This window comes from Rattus norvegicus, chromosome 13 (genome assembly GCF_036323735.1).
Source record: "Rattus norvegicus strain BN/NHsdMcwi chromosome 13, GRCr8, whole genome shotgun sequence".
Taxonomy (NCBI): Eukaryota; Metazoa; Chordata; class Mammalia; order Rodentia; family Muridae; genus Rattus; species Rattus norvegicus.
The window spans coordinates 47,702,996-47,716,167 of record NC_086031.1 but is presented as its reverse complement, the minus strand read 5'-3'; the positions used below and the strand labels follow the sequence as shown (position 1 = coordinate 47,716,167).

The window sequence follows — 13,172 nt, the reverse complement described above, 5'->3', positions numbered from 1 at the left end:
TTACCTATTTTGAAGACGATAACCCGGTTTTCTGATTGGCCCTCTGCGTTGCTTGCTGCTTCTCTCTGATTGGCTCGCTGCATTGCTTGCTGCTTCTCTCTGATTGGCCCTCTGCATTGCTTGCTACTTCTCTCTGATTGGCCCTCTGCATTGCTTGCTGCTTCTCTCTGATTGGCCCTCTGCATTGCTTGCTGCTTCTCTCCTTGAGTTGTTTGGTTTGGTTTTTCTTTGTTTCACCTCAGGTTCTGCCTGTTGCTTTGTTCCTCCCCTCCTCTTCTAACTCCGCCCCTTTAGATGTGAAGTCAGTGCCCAGGGAGGCCTAGGAGGCAGTATACTTGGGGTGATGGAGCCTCTGCCCAGGGGGTGTCCTAACCTAACCGAGCCAGTGCTGAACTTGGTCACCCACCGATGACAGTCCTTTTAGCTGCCAGCGTACTGGTAGCTGACAACCAAAGTTGTAACTTAGATTGGAAAGAAGTCAGTTCAACCCATGTCGTCTCACCTTTAAGGTGACCTTAAATGGATCTCTAGTTCCAGAACCAATTAGTGCACATACGAGTAGGAGAAAGAAAACTTTATTGGCCCACATGGTGGTATGCAGCACCCCAGCCCTCAGGTGGCCGAGGCCGGGGGATTGTTACTTAGCGCCCTCCCCTCCCCCTTTCTCATCTTTTCATCTAACTTGATTGTCCAGCCAGCCCTTGCATTCCGTCTTAGGAAACCCCGGCTGTCCAGATTTAATTAGCACCTGTCAGGTTTTAGCCCAGGCCCTGCTGATCCCCCTGGTAGATTATAGGACACTTGCTAATGCCTTCCTATTCCTGGTCTATTTTACTTTCCCCGAAAGGGAAGCAGAAGGGAGGCAGTCAGCACGGTTTCCTCACACGTGTTACAGACTTTAAATACTTGCGTCTCTGGTCTATCCCTCCCCACAGCCAACTCAGAGTTGCGGGTTTTGCCTGTAATCGATCGCATGACCTCGGGGGCAGCTTTTCCTGACTTCAACCTGTTTCTGCCCGTTAGCTACCCATAAAAGTTCTGGTATGAATTTGGAATTGAGAGTGGGGGCTACAGTGATACCAGCTGTTTCTTGAGGCCCAAAGGCAGGCCTGAAGACACTGAATAGGTCTTGCCTTGTGAAGTGCAAAACCTCTCCTAGTCCTGCCACATTCCTCTCCTAATCTCTTCTCTCTCTAGTTCTGCCCTCCCTTTCTAACTAACTAGTCCTGCCTAATCGTTCATCCGCTTCTCTGATAGAAAGAGCTAGTGCTGGCTGTCCTGGGGACTTAATGGCAGAGAACAGAGACCGGTGGGCTCAGAGGAACTGGGAAACCACATTCCCTAAGCCCCTAAAAGTTTAGACCAAAAAGAAACGAACCACACCCACTCTTTCTCTGGCATGTCCCTCCCCTGGAGGTCCCAGGAGTTCCAGTTGTATATTTTAAAACTCTTTTCCCCATCCCAGAGTGTTTTAAATGACTTCGATTGTACATCCAATCTCCTCAAGGTCCCTAAGCTTCCTTTCCTCTACAAGGAAGTTCTGTATCTCTCTGCCCCTAGCATATGAAAGGGGAGTAGAAAGATATGGTATTCCCATAGGGCAATGACACCTTCATCAGATCAGCACTAAGCTTCCAAGTATGTTCCACACTCACTGGTGGTCCATCCTGCTTTGGGGTCCCTCCAGGTGAAGGAGTTACCCTTCAATCAGCCCCTCAGGAAACATTTCCTGGCTAAGTGTGTGTGTGTGTGTGTGTGTGTGTGTGTGTGTGTGTGTGTGTTGCTTTCTCCATGCCAACTCCAGCACATACTGCTCCCACACCAGATCCTGTGCTCCAGGCCCAGAGGATGCCCGGCTCGATCAGCTGGTGATATACTTACTGTGTGACTGACTGCCCATCAGCACATGGTCTCTGAGCCAGTGTTGGAGTTGAGCCTTCATGCCTCTATGCCTCACTCTTTCCTCCAGCCCCTAAGCCAGGGAGTTCTCCCCAGTTCCCTGACTCCTTGTTTGGGCTTCCTTCCAGGTGGCTGGTTCCCCTAGAAGCCCTGAAGTCTAAATGGGGACACACCCAAAGGTGGCCCTATTTTTCCCACCAGCCCCTCCCTCTTCATTTTAACTCTTGTGTTTGTTTGCCCATAAGAGGGTTATTAATCACCCCAACAGGAGAAAGGTCAAGCCAGAGAAGAGAGGGTGAGGCTCCCGTATCTTTGAGGGATCTGTAAAACTCTGAGAGGACCCAGGACAGAAAAGCCAGCTGGTTTATGTGGCTGGCTGTGTGTGCTGCTACCTCCACACCCTCGCTTCTCCTCTAGGGCCGTGTGGTTCTGTTTAAACAGTAGAATTAAAGAGACACTCTTACTACCTGACACCCACTCCTCCCCCCAACTCCTCCCCAGCCTAACAATTTCTTTCTTATCAATCTCGTTTCTTTTCCAAGGAAGAATGGGTCTGAATCATACTAAAACTGACCACCTCCCCCAACAAAAGACACCCTGGAACCACCAGCTTTTCCTGGCCTCCCTCTCTTTCTCTCTGGTATACAACTTCCCTGACACCACAATCCCAGACAAAACCCATATTCAAAGCCACACTTGAGTGACACAGTTCAGACATGTAGAAAACAGGAGTCGATGCTTAGGACTAAGCCAAAGCTGCCCCCATGATTCATTACAGTGTCTTCCCTAGACTCTTGAGTCACCAAGTCCCTTCTATGCAGTAGAGCGAAGGCTGACAGGGCAACACGTTTGCCCATTTACCCAGGAACACTGCAAAGTGTCTCCTTCATTCTTTTCAACCGTCCAGGCAGAAAAGCCACTCATTTGAAGCCTGCCTTCTGGATCAGGCTTCTCTCCTGGCCCCTCTGCATCCTCACGCAATGTCACGTTCCTCGTCACAATATTCAAATGGCTGGGCAGAGCCGCACGAATGTACACTCTGTGTTTGAGCAACATTGCTATGGATTAGACATGGCTGTACTTGAAGGGCAAACACCAGGCCTTCCTCAGTAGACAGGGAAAGACTGCTTTTCACACCTGTGTTTTATCTGCATCTTCTAGGGGAAGAGGGCATGGAGAGGAGGAACTCCCTTCTGTGGGGGAGAGGACACAGCAGAGGTTGCGGGATGTAAAGAGATGTGCATGTCTTCTGAATGAGCAGTTAGGGACTTTGAATTTCCTGCATGCTGTGGAATGAAGATTGGTTTGTCTGCCTGTGCACAGTATCCATGGTCACTTGTCACCCAGTGTTTATCATGTGCAGTTTGGTGGATGTTGGCTTTTGAGGGGATTAAACGGATAACAGAGCTGCAGAGTGTAATTTTCCCATCCCACATTCACAAGAGGTTTGGCCTCAATACAGAAAGTCACCTGTGTGAATTGCCTTTTAAGTTCTTCCATTAATGTCACCTAGTTCCAACATGTTGTCCTCTATCCAAAAGAACTAACCAATCTCTTGGTTTATTTCATTTTAAGAGTGGATTCTTTGGGAATGCTAAGTTTGCTTTGTGCTATTTTTTTTTTTGGAACGCAACCTTTGAAACATCCTTATTGTCTGCCCTCAGTCACTCCGCGCCTTGGGCTTGAGATCCGAGCCGCGTGATGATGCGGGCGGTCGAGCCATCATGTTTTGTAGTTGGGGGTTTTGTTTCTCTCCTCAAACCACTAATTTCTTTTGTTCTGCTTGCCGATTCTCACCCCCACCCCCGTCTTCTCATCCTCTTTCTTGTTTCTCCTGGTTATAGATCAGAGTGGTCAAAGTATTTCATAGTTTCCGAGACGTCATTCATAAATCCAAGAACCAGGTCTCCATCCACAGCTTCATGACCCAACCTGAGTACGCCGCAGACGATGAAATGTCACAGTCCTTCCTGAATCAAGAGGAAAGTCCTTCGTTGGCTTCTAAGTCGCGGATTACCAAGCGCCTGTCGGATGCTGAAACTGTTTCACAGAACAACACGAATAACAATGCCGTGGACTGCCACCAAGTGCAAATCGTTGCCTCCCATCCCAACAGCCCTCTACAAAGCCAGGAGACACCGGTCTGAACGTCCATCCTCTGAGTACCGTCCCTGCTCTCCCCTTTTTCTCTTCATCTGTCCTATCTGTATGTGATGGTGGGACTTGTCATTGTTTCATCAGCTGCTCCTAAGCATGTGAGAACCCCCACCTGACCATGAAGAAGCACAGACCTACATGGATTCGGTCAGACCTTGGGCAGGTAACAGTAGCTCCGCTCCCCAGGCGTACCAGTTGTCATTTTAAAGAAGTAGTGACAATCCTCTTAGCGTCGCCCAACCCAAAGTCTCCCCAGCATCCCCCACACATGCCACCACCCCCTTCTGACTTGGAGATTTCACAAGCTAAGTCGTGGGCTCGGTGAGAGACAAACGCCCCATGTTCGCGTTTCAGTAGAGTGACTATCCTTAAAATGTTCTTTCCTATTTTGAAAATGTGCACACTAAGGCCTCTAGCTCTTTCTGCCCTTCAGTCTGACGTCCCCCAGGGTTCTTTGGATCTCACCTGCCCCTTACCATCTTCCCTTTCATCCACTCTTCCCACTCTCTTTATGTCGTGGTAATTACAAGAATGGAAAGGGCATGGCCAAACTGAGTCAATTTGACCCTTACTGGCCCCAGTAGAACCTTTCATTTTGTTCCAGAGGCAGGCAGATTTCTTTTCTAAAATGGTCTTTTTGGAGCAAATGAGCTAGTGAAATATTTCCCTATTCTTACCAGGTCAGCACCAACTTCTGAATGTCTTCTTGGGTGGATAGGGGTTTTTAAGTGCCAGGGAAATCAGCCATGACCATAGGCCTGAGCTTCCTTCTTGCCTGGGGTGGTAGCAAAGAGTGAGGGGGCCATGACCCTGCCTTCCAGCTGCTCGAGGAGCTTCAGGATCAACATGGGGCAGGCCTAGGACCAGAAGTCACTGAAGCAGACTACTTTCAAGGGTTTCATTTGTTTGCCAAGGCTCTCCCAGAGCAGGAGCTTCCTTCTGTCGTGGGAGGCGAGGATGAATGTTAAGAACCCTTGGGAAGGACTAAAGCGCCAGTCCTTCAGGAGCTACACTTTGTTGTGTCCCACAACATTTTCCGTCTCTAAGGAGGTCCCCAACTTTTGCAAACATTCTAACGTTGAAGAGAGGAGGCGCCCAAACAGCATGCTGAGTCAAGGGGCTAAAGGCCCTCCCTGGAAAGCTTCCTGCCCCCACCCCCAACCTCTCTGTCTTCACATACCCTCCTCCAGGGTCTGTCTCCACTGCTGCCTGGGAAAGTCTGTGCCTTTCTGCCCTGAACACTGCCCAGAGCACCCTCTGCCCAGCAGCCTCTCGGGAGCCGGGAACTTCACCAAAAGGGACTTTGCCTTACTGGGATGAGGAGGAAGCACAGGTGCTCCATGTGTATCTCGGCTGGCTGATTTAAGCATGTTTGTGCAGTGGATCGAGTCGATGTCCCCAAGTCCCATCCACTGTTGGGTTAGTGAAGCCTGCCTCCCTCTTTCTAGGGTGATGAGAATAAGAGGGCGAGTGAGGCTCATGAAAACAGCCAGATTTCCACTTGGGAAAGAACGGTAAAATGAGCCTGACCACCTGTAGTCTTTTTTCTAGCAATCTTCCTCCCACCCCACCTTTCACCCAAGCTGCCAGGGGAGGGTGAGCGAAGGAACAAACACCATTTCACACCCGTTCCAGCACAGCCCATCATTATAGGAAGTAGAGAGAAGGTTTGGATTCGGATTTTGTAAGGCTTACATACTTCAGCAATCTTCCCTCATGGGGGGGGGGGGCATCTCCCTCGAGGTGTTAGCTGTTCAACTATATTTAAGTACATTAGAAGATTTGATTCTGTCAGCTCTTTTATTACCTCAGATCATTTTTTTTTAAAGCAAGCCAATAACAAGTTTCAAAGGCCATTTTACCATCCTTGCTCCCAAAAGACTCTTGTGGTGCCTGACAGGTTACTCCTGAGGGCTTGTGTCTACTTTTTCAAAAGTCAACATGTTTATGTGTGTGTGTGTGTGTGTGTGTGTGTGTGTGTGTGTGTTTTCAGTAATTTCCATAGTAAGAGAGAAAATATAGAAATATTATGCAAAAAATATAGTTTTCTTTAGCTCAGAAACTGACATTTACGAGTCAGCCATATATGTATATATATATATTGTTTAAAGAATTTCAAATAATGTGCCACCATGCCACGCCGTGGAGAGGAGCACACCACCAGCTGTTTGGCATGACAGGTGACTCAGTACGTTTGTAACTGGTTAAAACAACGACAGCAACCAATATACCATACTTCCTTTTTCCAAACGGCCATCTTTATATTTAGGGGAAAAAAATTGTTGGGTTCTAGACTTTTTTTTAATATAAATTTTGTTGATATGGAATTGAGTGAGTTCAAGTGTTTCTGTGCATATGTTTTTATATGTTCTTGTCTATTCAGTTTCAGTAATCCAGGTGGCAGTGAGTAAATATGATATAAGTTAATGACACTTTCCCCTAAATGGTGCTCCGGATTTGAAAGAGGTCTGATGGGAGGAAGAGAATATATCCTAGAGCCCTCTTTTGATAAACCTGGACAAACGGGTAAAAACCTGCAGGTAGTGAGGGAAACACCCACAAAGAGGCTCCTTAGCTGTCTGTCAGGCCATGGATGGATGCTGCCTTGGAGGAGAGCAGACTTGTTGGTACTCAGGAGCAAGGATCAGTTGGGTTTCTGTTTCTTGAGGAATTAGCAAACAGAGTAGTATCAATGATGGCTGGTCTCTCCTAGTCAGCAAGGGTACTCTGACGTGGGGTCCGCATTTCTTTATGTTTTCCCCTTTCCCCTCCCCCTGGAGAGATGCCACTAGTGAGGTTTTGTGTATGACTCTGAGTTGTAACATCCTGCTGTTTTTGTCTGATACAGCAGGTGGGGGCCAGAGCTCCAAACTGGAAAAGATCAATGTAACAGCAATGGTTACTTCTAGCTCTGTCTGACAGTCTCAGGACTAGGTCCTTCTCAACAGTTCTACGATATCCTCTGTGGCAGTTTTCCCATCCCAAAAGTTGTAGGAGAGACCAGCTAGAAGCCTTCTGGGCACTTGTGGGTTCCCCGGGGTTGGATTTCTTTTTGCCTTCAAGCTTTAGGGGAGAGTTTCAAAGATCAATCCGAGGGGTTACCTCACTGCTGAAAGCCCTAGGGAAGTTGAGTGTGCCAGAATCCTCTCCCAGATCCTCCTCTTTCTCCCCATCCCCCTTGCCTTACAATTGAAGCTACCTGTGGCACCATCCCAATCTGCACATTCAATCACTTTCTGCATCTAGGGTCCACCCCATGGCACTGGTAGGGGTGGGCCCTTGCAATGCCTGCTGTTCTAAAGCCATTCCAGCCTCCTCCTCAGAATAGACCAGATCCTCTCCCTCCCTTCCATTTAGCTGAGAGCCAGAACTTTTGCCTTCCCAGGTCTACAGTTCTGCCTGCTGCCCCCTTTCTTCTTGGTTGGGAGAGGTGATGGGAGGTGAGACCCCTGCAGCTGAATGGGCCTTTGGCCCAGAGTTTCTCCCCATATGTATATATGCCATATGTAAATAAATATGCCACATATGTGCTGACAAATCGCTCTACGCCATCTTTTCTAATGGGCATGCAGATAGGAATTTTGAGTTCTTCTCAGCAACTGGTATAATGAGCACTGGTATTTTTGTACAAAACTAAAAGGAAAAAAAAAAGAAAATTGACTTTCGCGGTCTACATGTCAGACATTACGATATCAAAGCAATGTGTATCCTAGCGTGTGTGGCCGTAGTTTGCAGCTCAGCTGAACAGTGCACCCAATCTGTATTTGCATTTGATATTATTTAAGCTCTATGTATAATGTTTTGCATGTATTTATATGGCTCTTGGGAGGGGGGGGATGCTATAAACCGACAAATCTGTACTACAAATGTGTTCTCCAACTGACACGGGAAGAAAGGGAGTTTTAAAGGGTGTAACTTTTTGGAACCAATAAAGCTTTCTGCTGATGAACAGAAACCAACACCATGCACTGAGAATAAAAACCCTTGCCCACCTGTAAATGCGCCGTCATCTGCCTGTCTCCACCCTGGGGTCACACCGCTGGGGCTCGCTGGGGCTGAAGATGGCCTTACCTTCACCACCAGGTAAGCACAGGGCCCAAGCTTGCCTCTTACCATGACAGGCCTCCTTCAGGGGCTCACAGCTCCTGGGACTAGCCTCATTCCCTTGAAGAGCCAGCTTTCCTGTGCACACCATGGTTAGAGTTGGGTAGCGTTCACAACCCAGGCCCTTCGAACGTTGTCCTGAGTGAGGCCTTGGGGAAGATGAGCAAGAGGTGCCTGGCACAAGTCCTCCTCCTTCTCATCCGTCCCCTCCTCCCCACCCCTCCCCACCCCTCACTTTGCCCCCTCCTCTTCTTAAAATGTCTTTTGACAAAGTTAGTCCCCCTTCTAGAGATGCTTTGCAGGCATTCTCTGTGAGTGTTTTGACTCTAACGGTCCCTTTCATTGCCTTTGGGCATGGCTTGTATTAGACCCCAATTTCTGTTTAAAGAAGATAGCCCATTACCCTCTGGATGGACCTATCTCTCAGGTGACTCCTTCTTGTAGCTCTGACCCCCAGTATAAAATCACCCCCCTCTAGAAAAGGACCCTGTCTTTTACCTGGGTTTCCTTAGGAACAGTATGTTGGCGAAGTGCAGCCAGTGTTCCCTGGTGGTCTCAGGCTACATCTTTTTTTTTAAGTTTTTGGCAGGGTAATTGTGGCATATACCTTTAGTCCCAACACTTGGAAGGCAGAGGCAGGAGGATCTCTGTGAGGTTATGACCAGCCTGCTCTACAGATGGAGTTCCAGGACAGCCAGGGCTACACAGAGAGACCCTGTCTCAAAAAAAAAACAACCAAAAAAGGGTTTTTCTTTTGATTTTTAATTTTTTTTATGTGCACTGGTGTTTTACCTGTATGTATGTCTGTGTGAGGATGTCAGATCCTGGAACTGGAGTGACAGACAGTTGGGAGTCGCCATGGGAGTGCTGAGCATTGAACCCGGGTCCTTCCAAAGAGCAGCCAGAACTCTTAACCGCTGAGCCATCTCTTCAGCCCGTTTTGTTTGTTTTTAATAATTTATCTGTATTTTATACACATTGCTGTTTTGCCTGAATGTATGTCTGGCATGAGGGTGTTAGGTCCCCTGGAATAAAAGTTACAGTTCCAAGCTGCCATATTGTGCTGGGAATTGAACCAGGTTCTCCAAAAGAGCAGCCAGAGCTCTTAACTGCTGAGCTGTCTCTCCAGCCCTTGAGTTTCCGTTTGTTTGTTTGTTTGTTTGTTTGTTTGTTTGTTTGTTTTCATGTGTATGAGTGTTTTGCCTGCATGTATGTCTGTGTACCTCATGCCTGGTACCCAGGGAGTCCAGAAGATGTCTTTTGAGCCCCTGAAACTGGACTTACAGATGGTTTTGAGCCTCTTTATGGGTCCTGGGAGCAGCAGGTGCTCTTAACCACTGAGCCATATCTGCAGCCCTCAGCCTAAGAATTTTTCTCCCGCCTTCTTGCCTGTCCCAGATTGTTCTCCATAGGCATGGGCATATGGAACACTAGTTTCTTTAAAATCTGAATCCTAATGTAGAGCCAGCTAGCAACAAGGCTTTAACTTCTCTAATCAGACTGTTTTCAAGGGCTGAAGAGATGGCTCAGTGGTTAGAGCACTGGCTGCTCTTCCAGAGGTCCTGAGTTCAATTCCCAGCAACCACATGGTGGCTCACAGTCATCTGCAATGAGATCTGATGTCCTCTTCTGGTGTGTCTGAAGATAGCTACAGTGTACTTTCATATAATAAATAAATTAATCTTTATTTTAAAAAGGTTCAAGTAATATCTACCTGAACTAGCATCACTTCCCTGGCCCTAGAAAACATTAGAGACGCCCTGGAAATAAAGAACATGCTGCCAACTCTGAGAGGATGGTGTCACACACACAGCATGCCATCGCAACGTTTACACTACGGAATTATTAACTCCTGTGTTTGGGAAGTCAAATGACACCCCGAAATTAAGTGTCTTTTCATGAATTTTAAGTAAATGCTTAAACTGTCTGCATGACTCAGTGGTTCCCAATGCTGCAGCCCTTTAGTACAGTTCCTCATGTTGTGGTGACCCCCAACCATAAAATTATTTTCATTGCTGGTTCATAACTGTATTCTTACTCCTGTTACGAATCATAATTTAAGTATCCGATATGTCTGACGGTCTTAGGTCACCCCTGTAAAAGGGTCATTCGATCTCTTCAAAGGGGTCCAGACCCACAGGTTGCAACCTGCTGACATTTCTGGCATCACCACGCTCCGAGGGATGGTTCTGCTTTACTCCAGCAGGCCTGGGCTCTGTGTACAAACTCAGGTGTTGTTCAGTTTGCTCCAAGTGCCTCCTGTAGAGAGACTTCTCCTTCCAGCAGGCACTTCATCCAAGCACAGCACAAGCGATCCTTGTCGTAGTTAGGGTTTTACTGCTGGGAAGAGACACCATGACCAAGGTAACTCTTGTAAGGACAACATTTAGTTGGGGCTGGCTTACAGGTTCAGAGGTTCAGTCCATTATCATCAAGATGGGCACATGGCAGCATCCAGGCAGGCATGGCCAGGAGGAGCTGAGGGTTCTAGATCCTTCACCTGAAGGTTGCTAGCAGAATACTGACTTCCAGACTGCTAGGGTGAAGGTCTTAAAGCCCACGCCCACAGTGACACCCCTACTCCAACAAGGCCACACCTCCAAACAGTGCCACTCCCTGAGCCAAGCATTTTCAAACCATGACACTCCTATACCCGGGATTTGTCCCAAATCACAGATGCTCACACTAGGCCTAGTTAAAAGCTTTTGTTTGCGATACCGAATGAATACAAAAGTCAGAAAGTCCCCAAAGATGACTCAGAGCACAGGTGTTAGATAAAAATAGTAGTTCTTCTTTTTTGTTTTGTTTTGTTTCATTTTTGGATTTGTTTCTTTTTTGACCAGTGTGGTGACGCAGGTCTGTAATCCCAGCACTTGGGAGCCTGGGCTAGGAGGATAACAATGTGTTCGAGAACAGCCTGTGCTACAAACTGAGTTCCAGATCCACCTACAGAGTAAGGCCCAGTGTCAAAAGACAGTGGCTTGTTTGTCTTTTAGATTTATTGTATTTCATGTGTCTATTTGCCCGCATGGGTCTGTTGTGCACTGTGTGTGCTCACATAGGTCAGAAGAGGGCGGGTCCCCTAGAACTGGAGTTTTAGGGATGGTTGTGGAACACCACATGGGTGCTGGGAATTGAACTCAGGTCCTCTATAAGAGCAAGAAGAGCTCTTAAGTGCAGAGCCATCTCTCTAGCCCCTTGCGTTTTGGGTTGGGTTGGGTTGGGTTTGCCTCCCCGAGTAGCTGTATCTTTTTAAAATGACTTGGCAACATTCACCCAGGGACTGAAGAGATGACTGGGCAATTCCGAGCATCTGTGGCTCTTCCCCAGGACCCCAGCTCAGGTCCCAGTGCTAACATCGGGCAGCTCGCCACTGCCTGTAACTTCACCTTTCAGAGCATCTGAAATTCTGTGAGGTCTCCACAGGTTCCTTTCACAGCCACGGTACACATATATACAGCAGGCATGCACACATGCACATAAATTAAAATGTACAAAAATTAAAAGAAAAATCACTGAAGGTCTCTGCCAGCCCTACAGATTCTAGTTTAACAACAAAAGAAATTAAACAGGGTGCTTAGGCCGTAGCTTAGTCGGTAAATTGCTTACCATTGCAAGCAAGAAGACCAGAGTTCAGGCCCCAACCATTCGAAAAAGCAAAGCACTGGCTGTGGTGTGTACTTGAAATCCCAGTGCTGAGGTGACAAAGACAGAGCACTAGGACTCCCTGGACGCCAGCCAAGACTCACCGGTAAGCACCAGATAATGAGAGACCCTCTTTCAAAAAGCTAGGCTGGCCAGGCAGTGGTGATGCATGCCTTTAATGCCAGCACTCAGGAGGCAGAAGCAGGCAGATCACTGAGTTTGAGACCAGTCTGGTCTACAGAGTGAGTTCCAGGACAGCCAAGGCTGCACAGAGAGAAGCCCTATCTCAAAGAAAACAACAAAAAACAAAACAAAACAAACAAAACAACCTAGGTGGATGACTGCTGAGAACACCCAAGGATGACCTCTGGCCTCCACATATGTGTGTGTATGCATATGCCCATGTATAGATATATGTATCTCCCATGCTAATTCAGACACCTCAAGAATCTTCCCCCTGCTTTTTCTAAACAAACACATGCAGAAATAAAATGTATAAAACTTAGTGATTGGAGCCCAGCCTGTTGATAGTATTGTCTAGCTGGTTGTAGAGTGGAATGGGAAACTCTTCTGGAATTTGATGTAGAAAGAACCGTCGTTTGGAAAGCCAGAGATGCAATCCAGCTGGAACGGTGTAAATCGGAGAGAAGTGGGTGCCGCTTGAGGCAAGGCGGGAAGAGCCGGGCCTGGGAATGGAAAGGCACGTGTCAGATCCTCACCCTCTGACACTCACTGCAAGACTTCAGGGTCTTTCCAACTCTGACACTCTGTCCATCCTTGCTCCAGTCCTCTAGCGGTTATTAATACCTCTCAGAGCCTGAATGGAAGCTCCCTTCCACTGCTTTATCTCTCTGGAATGCAGCGTAATTGTGTGCTTTGAACACGACCGCATACCAGGACGTGTGCCAGCAGGCTTCCCCCTCCAGCCCAGCCACCTGTGTCTGTAACAAAGGCAAATGCTCCACATTTCTGAAGGGTGAGAATGCATTTGTCAATCAACTGACCAAGCCTGTGCCCAGCAAGACCTGTGGGAGGCCACTGTACTCTTGTCTCTTGTCCTTGGACACTGTCCCCTCAATCAGTAGCAAGAACAGCAATATTGATCACGCCAGGAGCGTGTGCACTGACGTTTAATTATGTGAAGCCTTTACTCCCCACCCCCACCCCCAGCCCCACCGCCTTTCTCAATTCAGTCTCATGGGAAAGAGACAACACAAAGACGTACCTTATCGAGAGGTAATTAGGACCAGGGTAGAGACGAAGGTAAGTGGGGGTGGGGGACAGGAGGACGTCGGAACACAGATGACAAGATGGGAGAACAGAACAGAGTGGTCAGGGAAGGCAGTTGTGACAGATGTTTGTGGACA

At 47.8% G+C, this 13,172-nt stretch overlaps 1 protein-coding gene across 10 annotated transcripts in view; it reads left to right on the top strand.

The window, feature by feature from the left end:
* Positions 1–8,011, top strand: part of Atp2b4 (ATPase plasma membrane Ca2+ transporting 4) — a 99,233-nt gene extending 91,222 nt beyond the window's left edge. For 9 of the 10 annotated variants that reach the window (XM_039090642.2, XM_039090644.2, XM_039090640.2 and 6 more), the window contains one exon: positions 3,744–8,011. In XM_039090642.2, coding sequence (XP_038946570.1) covers positions 3,744–4,046 — 303 coding nt within the window. In that variant the 3' untranslated portion in view covers positions 4,047–8,011. The remainder of the gene's footprint in view (positions 1–3,743) is intronic. The other variant, NM_001005871.1, reaches the window with a different exon arrangement.
* The last annotated feature ends 5,161 nt before the right edge of the window (positions 8,012–13,172 follow it).